The 8965-nt window shown below is 42.7% G+C and overlaps 2 protein-coding genes across 2 annotated transcripts; both read right to left on the bottom strand.

Moving 5' to 3' along the window:
• Positions 1–82: 82 nt before the first annotated feature.
• LOC131207128 (uncharacterized) lies at positions 83–2258 on the bottom strand. The gene is made up of 2 exons (XM_058199737.1): positions 359–2258; positions 83–165 (listed from the first exon to the last, which is right to left on the bottom strand). The coding sequence occupies exons 1-2, from the start codon at positions 2256–2258 to the stop codon at positions 83–85; spliced, it is 1983 nt and encodes a 660-aa protein (XP_058055720.1).
• Positions 2259–2737: 479 nt separating this feature from the next.
• LOC131212864 (B-cell lymphoma/leukemia 11A-like) lies at positions 2738–8449 on the bottom strand. Its single transcript, XM_058206920.1, has 2 exons — positions 7938–8449; positions 2738–7177 (listed from the first exon to the last, which is right to left on the bottom strand). The coding sequence occupies exon 2, from the start codon at positions 7131–7133 to the stop codon at positions 6345–6347; it is 789 nt and encodes a 262-aa protein (XP_058062903.1). The 5' UTR covers positions 7134–7177; positions 7938–8449; the 3' UTR covers positions 2738–6344.
• Between the last annotated feature and the right edge of the window lie 516 nt (positions 8450–8965).

An 8965-nucleotide genomic window follows, 5' to 3' on the forward strand; every position in this document is an offset into this window, starting at 1 on the left:
AAAACTTCGATTCAATTTTACTACAAAGCGATGAGCCTCTCAATAAAACGTACGTAAATTTAATGTTGGTTAATCTCTCGATTCAAAACGGATGGCATTCTCTGTTGGCATGCAGATAGTCTAGAGCTTCGAGTAACGCCCGATAATTCACTTCTTGGCGATGACCTAGAATAGAAAGAAAGAACCAACAATTCGTTTTGTAATTACACTCTTAAGAGGATGTTCTGTTACGGTAGGCACAAATTGGTCAATGTGGAGGAAATAATCAAAACCTTTGATATCGACAACATTTGCGGTCAGATTCGTGGCATTGCAGATTTGTTAATTTATGGGTCACCCAGCCACCCAGCATACTTACCAATCTCAACCGTAAAATAGTTGCATAGCTTTTCAAATTCTCGGCTCGATATGCGCGTATGCAGATCTCGAGATGCTAACGCTCGCAGCAGCTGATTTCGACTAACGTGACCCACGTTTTGGGGATCAAAATCTGTTAGCAGCGGGCTCAGGTTCGATATGATGTCCGCGTGCCGTGCAAGTTTCTGCATCGCTTTAGAAACGATGGTTCGATCATCAAAGTTCAGGAAGTTTTTCGGAGACGTTTCGTCCGCAGGAAAGTGCCTGCAGGGCACAAGTAAAGGTGCCTTCTCCAGAAACGGTTGATAATCTACTTCAGCTATGGTGTCACAGAATCGCTTGTAATCCGTCGTCGAGCTTAGCGCAGTTCGAAAGTATTGGCAAAGCAGTTTCATCTCGGAAGGAGTTAGCTTGATTCCAGCCATGGATAGACCCCTACAGAATTGATCATCCGTAATGCGATGGTGGTTCAAGGGGTCGAATCCTTCCATGAAGTCAACTAAGCGTAAACGACGGTGTACGGCTTGTGCTTTTACTTTGGCCAGCACGAGGACTATGTCTTCCTCCCGGGGCTCTGGTACAGGTGGCTCGGGCTGTCTATTGATGTGTTCCTTCAGTTTTAGGTAAATTAACGATTGTTCCGCATCATTCGTTCCCGTCACATCGATATCTTTCAAAAATTGAGTATAGCCAAAGCCTTGGGCATCACCGTACACCTGGCTTAGCAGAAATGCTTCTGTGTCACTAATTGGTATCCTACTCATAGCGAAAGCTTCATTAGCCTGACTGTACGTTGTGTGACCGTTTCGATGGACATCAAAATCTTGGAATATGGTATCGATCAATATGTTTTCGTTCAAGATTTTAACTTTCAATTGAGTCAGAAGTTTCCGACAGGCTGCTAGCTCGTCTAGAGAAGCTTGACACTTTCCCATCGGCGGCAAGTTTCTTACAGATGCAGGAGGATCTCCGGTGATTATAGCATTCATTGGAAAATCGGCAAATACTCGGTTGACTTCTTCAACAAACAAAGTCCATCTGATTTTGTTAGGATCCGTTGAATCGGCGTATCGGTCACACAGCTGCTTTATCTCTGGTTCGTGCAATGTTAATCGATATAATGGCGATAGCCCAATAACATCCAGGTTGCGAATGAATTGGCTTCTGGTAATCCATCCACAGCGCAACGGATCATGCTGTTGAAAGAATTCCTTTATGCGTATCCGTGAATTCCAAATATACCGTTGAATACGACGAAGCAGCTCTACCATGCACATATCCTTCCGTTTCGGTTCTAAGCACGGGTGAAAGGCTTCTCGTTTGCTAAACAATTCTTGCATGGAAACCGAACCAATTTCTGGTCGGTCAACTTTCGGCAGGTGTGTTTCAATCACTTTCGGTGGGACGGCGCTATCATCCGTTTTGCGATCAAGTGCTCCGTCGCGCATGTCCAAGCAGCGAAACAATTGATCGATCTCGTCTATAAACGAATCGTAGTCGAAACGATGGCCATCGAGCGAAAAACGTTTCACGAATAGATCCTTGTCACGTTTGGCCAATGTTACGCCAAGGTAGTTCAGCACTCGGAAAGCGTATCGTAAAGTGCAGAATGGTTCACTGCGCGTTGAAATTGAGTAGTCTTCGAAGTAAGGACGTAATACTTGCTCGCGGTAGCGTAGAGCCTTTGCAATCGAGCACAGAATAAGTGACAACATTTTTTGCTCATGTACCGAAAGACGCTCCGATGTGTTCTGCTTGCGTTCGGAGTCTTCGCCGTCTTCACAATCCGAGAACAACGTATCACAAAAACTGTTGTATGACGTTCGACCGGGAGTCGCAGCGAAATGAAAAGCAATTTTACAGATTTCTTCCTTGCTCAACGCACCGTGCGTGTGGCACATGATAAAATTTGCAAACTGATGTGTGGGAATCGAACCCAGCAGACAAGTATCCGCCTGCCGTAGGAGATGCCGAACTGTTGGAGCGACAGGCAACAGTAAAGGCCTTAATTTTTCACAAATCGTCCACACATCGATCAAAAGGTTTTTCTGGAGAAGCAGAGAAAAGAAGTGATCAGATATTTCCTGACTTTATTTTATTTAAAAACTACTAACCTCCTTGTTGGGATGAGTTGAGCACGGCACATTTTTCGCCATTTCCAGATTTTTACGTTCAGATGCTTCGTACCGAATAAAACGGGAAATCTATTCACTTGCGCAATACTATCGGCAAAAATGTGTACGAAGAAAATATTTCAGAATGACAGTTACTTTTTATTGACGCTTGCTATGATGACCGAAGCTTGCAAACAAGGCATAGGGAACTGTGGGGTGTTTAAACGCAAGAAACACTTTGGCTTATGGCTTGTTTGGTAAGGGTTTGTTTTATTATTTGAAATACATTCGAGAAAAGTAGTTTCACATTAATTAGAATTCACCTTGCACGGGAAATGATGTTGTTTGCAGTACTGTAGCGTTAATACACACACGCATGGTCGACAGTCGACTACTACGGTCTGTTGTCTATTGCGCTATAATAATGTTGCTGGATGCGTTTGGCTCTTCTGAAGCAGTCCTTCGCCTGTTGCTGAGCGTTAATTCCAAAACGCTGTCTTCGGATGTCCGGCCACACATCCGTTCGGCTTATTAGCTTATGTTGTATAATATTCTTACATCTTACAGATTCTATGGTACTAAATATGGATTTTCCAAAATCGTCATCATCAACAATATTTCATAAATTCCCTCAAATAAACCTTCACTTACTAGCCCTACTTGCACGGGGATACGCGAAACATACTCAACCACACTCCATTTCACACCTCCGTCTGTTCACGTTTGTGTCAAACATTTATGTTGCTCGTTACTGTATTTGTTTTCATTTTACTCGCTAACTGACATTTTCTACTTAGCGCTCCAGAAGCCACTTATTAATTTGCTTTTCTGTTTCAGGGGAAACCCACGACCCGTCTTTTAACTTACAGTAGTAGCACATTTGCATTGTTCTCGTATAGTTTTGATTCCGTTTCGTTCGGTAGAGAGTGACGCATGCCACTCTGCCAGCATTACGAAAGTCCAAGGATTAAAACGTATATTCTTCTTGCCTCTCGAATTGATTCCTGCCATGTGATGTTACTTATCTGCCTAATCATTCACACGAACGCTCACGCACATACAACCGAAGTAACTCAGAGCCGGGCATTGACTTAGAAACCCAACAATAGGGATAGATTCCGATGGTGACGAGCCATTAGGTAACGGTTAACAGATTTTTTGGTTTGCCGTCACAACAACTCTTATTAATAGAGTCAAAAGAAATGTCCATTAAGTAGTGGTTTATTTGATTTGGCTTGTCTTATTTTTTGCATTTTCGTTGATCTCTATTGGGACTATAATGCGCATTTCGATGTTGACTACACATCACAGGACAAAGCAAAACTTGTGCTGCTACAATGCCTAAGCATAGTTTTACAACAGAAAAGAGAAAGCAAAGGAAGGTTAGCGATTCGCATGTGTTTGTTTAATGTTGGGCAGTTTGCTTTGGCCAAGGCGTATATGAAACAATATCTGAAGATTGTCTATAAGCTTAGCCTTAGATTGAAGTTACTAAATTGAATGCGATGTAAGAAGATGATTTCATATTGCTCAAAGTGTTCTAAAACCAAAACTATACCGAATAGCGAATACTGCGCTGCTGCTAATTTGTCATATGCATCTGATGCACAAATTTAGACACTCAGAAATATGCATACATACATTCACGCTACCAACTATGCATCTTTTGCGTTGGAGAAGACTCGGACTCCTAGAAGAACAATGACGATCACAACATGTACGATAACACCTCACTACCGTCGGCCATTTATCCTGATGCACCCAACACTAGCTTTAAATATTAGCATTTTCCATTATGCCCTACAACGATCTTCCTGGTTTATTTTTTTTCTTGTCTCCTCTGTGCGAGGTCCTTTTGTCTTGCTCGCGGATGAGGTTCATAGTATCGTTTGTCTCGATTTTTATGTATGCTTTTTTGTAGTTTTTTATAAACGTTTCACATTGTTCACTACTAACGACAAGTCTTTTGTTTGTTTGATAGTTACTGCTTGTTTCTATTGTTCTGATCTGATTTATCGATTGATATTTAATTTTTCATATATGATCGCACATGGAGTCGGAAAAGTTTTAACAATATAATGTTATAATTATTGTATAGTCATAACTTATCTCCCGTTCTCTGCATATTCGATTGTTTCCTGATTCATTTTCTCCTAGACATCTCTTAAATTGAAACTGCTGTAGTAAGCAGCATCGCTTGACGGACAAAGTACATTCTTCCATTATCATGATTGTGTGGGAGGAAAGAGATATAGTATAAGCCAATTTATTTGTGTCTTCATACAAAGACTGTTTTTGAACCACATGGACGATTTATTTGACCGATTACGATTGAATACTAAAATCTGAATATGGTTTACAAAATGTTGTTTAAACTATGAAAGATGTACGGAGACATTCGATTGCAACCGGGTGTATATAGTTGAATCGAAATTCGATTCATGGCAAATATTGAAAAGAGATTGGTTTGGTTAGTGGTAAATTGTTTCTATATGTTGTTTAATCAGTAATTACGAAACCAAAAGTAATGACAAAATCGATGTTAATGTTGTTATTATAGTGCCAAAACTTTGTAGCACACTAGGCCACTGGGTTGTGGACATGAGTTTCCAGTTTAATGTTAAGCGCAAACTAATGAAGTGTAAGAAACGAAGCAAAACCTACAACGTTCGTAAAACGGTACTTCGCACAGCGGCCTGTCACTTGTTAGTTAGGAATAAAGTGCATTAGTAGTGGAAATTTTTTGAACTAGATATCAATGAATTCTGAAAAGTAGAAAGAATGCTTTCTTCATTCAAATAATCATCGTTTCAATTCACTAAGAACCGTGTCGATATGCACAGCCCATTCTTACTGTAGCTTTTATCAGGATTAAAAAAGTGTATGCAATGAAAGTGTTCTGTAGTGCCGAAATGAAAGAAGATACTTTAAAAACACTTGAATGAAGAAAGCATAAGACGTTAAACGAAGCAATTTTAAGAGCAAAACGCGATATTATTCACTGTATGTGTGTTTAACGTATATCTAAAACTTAAGCCGTAAACTTAACGCTACATCAACCATGATAAAATTATAATATTTTGTATAAAATTACATAAGTATCTAACTATATACAGATTAGTATGCATGTATGTATTTAGGAGAATGCAATTAATAGTATGTGGCAAGTATCACAATGCTTAACATTCAAATGAATATAATATTAATGTTTCAACGTCGTTTCCGTGAATCTTCACATTACCATGTTTTGTAGGTGATAGCAAATAAGTTAAAGTATTAGTTGTGGAACAATGTTCATCTTTTCCTCGAAGTCGCATTCTGTCGCCCTTCTGTTTGTGCTTCATTGGCATACCTTCCGGGCTCAGCGTACGGAATTAAGTATATGTTTTCGTTTGATTCATCAACACATCGTATTCTGACGACGGAGAAGCTCCCAATTCGTTTATAGTTAGAACGTTAGAACTACATACAGTAGCATACAGTTGAAAAGTGTAAAGCCATGCGAAAAAGTGCCAACAAAATGATTCATTATTTATTGAATTGCATTGCACAAACGAACTTCCAATTCAAGTACATACGAACCATGGCTTATTCGATGGGAAAGAGAAACTATCTTGGACTGCTGAATTCGTTGACATATTCCACAAACAACTGGAACTAAGATTTTAGCTCACTGCCGAGCACAAGTCCATTTTCTTCAAAAAGCCGTTGTAAACAGCGCAAAAGTGGTCATTTCGATGAGCGGAAATTCAACTAAGGAACACGAGACTGGCTGTACATTATTCCGCATGGTCCAATGACCCAAAACGATCGCGCGTGTGCGGGTTTGCGAGCGATCTTTGCACATCCTACACCGAGTCGATGGTTGTGACTCTACGAACATTTCTGAAAGTGGCCAGCGCCAGTCCCAGGCGAGCTTGGCGATTCGTCTGAGCTACCGGTACCACCTTTCGTCGTTCGCTCGTCGAAATGTACCACCTGGTTGCGCTCCCTTCGCTCGTCCGTCCACCGCTCGTCACTATCCGCTGCCTCCGGATCGAACACGAGCGATCGCGGTGAGGTAGGTTCGCGGAACTTACCACCTTTCATGTTGCTCTTGCTGCTTTTTTCGCTCACAGCGGCCTCATATTCACTGCCGCCCATTATTCGACCTTCGCCAGTATTGTTCATGTCTAGCAGCAGCTTCGTGACCTTCTTGCACTTAGTCATGTGCTTCTCCGCCCGGGCCTTCTCTGTGTATGTCTTGAAGCACTTGTGACATTTGAACTTTTTCTCCACGATTTTTTTCTCTTTCATTGGTTTCAAGTTTTTCATGTGCTCGAACAGGTGCTTCTTCAGTTCCTTCTTCAGTTGGAAGGGTTTCTTGCAGAACAAACAGATGGTATACCGGATGGTGACATCTAGGGGTGGATCTGCGCTATCGGCAGGCTCGTTCAAGTCGCAGCCTTCCAGTTCGTCCAGGGACTCCGAATCGGAATCGCTTAGATCACCCAACGCTTTTAGCTGCCGTTCGATATCTTCCGTGCTGCCCTCATGGTGCAGGCCACCACCGGCAGCACCACCAACACACGGTGTCAAGTGACTACCACTGCCTCCTCCAGCGCCGCCGCCTGATGCTCCTACGGAAGAGCTGAGGTTTCGTGAGGCCGAATTTTCACTCATCGTGTTGCAGTAAAACTTGGTGATCGACGTTTTGTGTTCCACTCCTATGAAGCAAGGAAACGGAAAAGAAAATTCATCAAAGTTCGATTCGAAACACATTTTGAATTATCATACGCCGCCAACGTGTGTTGCTTTATCGTAGAAACGATCAACCCGTCCCTTATCACTTGCCGGTACAGATGCACTTGAGAACGATGAACTCAAAAAAGGAGAAGTTAAGCACCCGCTGTCGCCACACAAGCGAGCTAGAAAATGTGTATCACCTTTATTGATGGCCACCGCACGGTCATACGATAACCGATAGGCGATACGAGGAACGAAAAATGGGCATACATTTCCGAGAAGGTGTCAAAATATAAACATAGAATAGATGCTGCGACATTCCCCAAAAGGTGTCGCATCACGTACGAAACAGCCACACATACACGCGCGCACTTGTTAGTCGTGAGTCACGGAGTAGCCAATATGCTCGGGAGCCTGTGGCCACAAGTGGCGAGGGGCGAAGAGGCAGCCATCAGACTCTGCACACACGCAAAGGCCGGACACGAAGGAGTGTCAACACAGACGACCATTAGCATACGGTTGCTTCGATGGGCGGCCGGAAAGGAGCAAAAGTTTGTCGTTGCCCAAGGACAGCGCCCATCTACGTGCTGGTTCTGGGGGTTTGTGTGCCTCACCAAAACATTGGAGTGCGCGCAACTGGTCGCACGCCAAATCTGTCCAATACGTGATGCGATGGTCAACCACTGATGCATGAGTTGAGTAAAAATTGATAATTCACCTATAAAATGCCAGGATACTTACGACGTTTAGAGCTTCGAACGGTGGGACGGACCGAACTAAGTGCGGAAGTGCTTCGTTTGTCAGCCGGCGGATGGTGGCCGGTAGTTCCAGAAACGAGGCGGTAAGCAAAACTCGAAACAGCTCGAAATCGTTTGCGTTTCGTTTAACCTCTCATGGTGTCCGAAATGGTACACAGCAGACCTATAGGGCAAGCTATTGCACCAGTGCGGAGACAACGGAAAGGCCCCCCGCCAGAGCGGCAGCCATACTCTTACACTTTTACTTCGAAGTTTATTGTCGCGATTCGCACTCGGCCAGTTCGGTGGCCACTTTCGAGTGCTAACACCTACAAAGTAGGATTCACTGCTGGCAGCAGCCCACGGAACGGCACAATCCTTCGCTAGCGAAGTAAACTAAACTCACGTGAGATGATGCTACCTTTGTACGTTTGCCGAACGCTGCACAGAGAAAAGGACACACAACAGACGATGCGCGTGCTGATTTACGAAATACTATCAACATCCACTTATCCAGAATCTGTTCAGCCGATTAAATCGTGTCTACGGTTCTCGATTTCTGAAGTTGACTTTTTGACTTGTCGAACGCAGAGCTCCGTAAACGAAGAGCTCACGCACACACTGACACATACGCTATACAATATTTCAGCAAAACTTTTCGCTGCCACTTTTGAATCTGAAATATTTCAAACTACTCGAGAGGTAATCAGTTTAGTTTTATTTTTCAAAAAAGCCGTGGCTAATTGAAAGAGAAATTGAAAAATCATAACGCAGATGAGCTAAAAATCCTATTACCTACTTAATTGACAAACGGCTCAGTAAATTTTTCGGAATAAAATTGCAACAATCGCTTAGAATCCAAGGAGCCACCAGCTTTCGAATCGTCGGTCGGACGCTATTTCGACGACGCGACACTAAAACGGACAGTTGTCATCACTCAGCTGACGAAACGCTGTCCGATGACGGACACCAAACGCACACACTAAAACTCACCGTTCTAAGAAAACTTATTTTATGGCAAATAAACTAACA

Source organism: Anopheles bellator, chromosome 2, assembly GCF_943735745.2.
Source record: "Anopheles bellator chromosome 2, idAnoBellAS_SP24_06.2, whole genome shotgun sequence".
Classification (NCBI taxonomy): domain Eukaryota; kingdom Metazoa; phylum Arthropoda; class Insecta; order Diptera; family Culicidae; genus Anopheles; species Anopheles bellator.

Coding starts and splice junctions, on each gene's coding strand:
- LOC131207128 (XM_058199737.1), bottom strand. CDS start 2,258: ATGTGCCACACGCACGGTGCGTTGAGCAAGGAAGAAATCTGTAAAATT. Junction 166..358: donor CTATTTTACGGTTGAGATTG/GTAAGTATGCTG, acceptor TTTCTATTCTAG/GTCATCGCCAAGAAGTGAAT.
- LOC131212864 (XM_058206920.1), bottom strand. CDS start 7,133: ATGAGTGAAAATTCGGCCTCACGAAACCTCAGCTCTTCCGTAGGAGCA.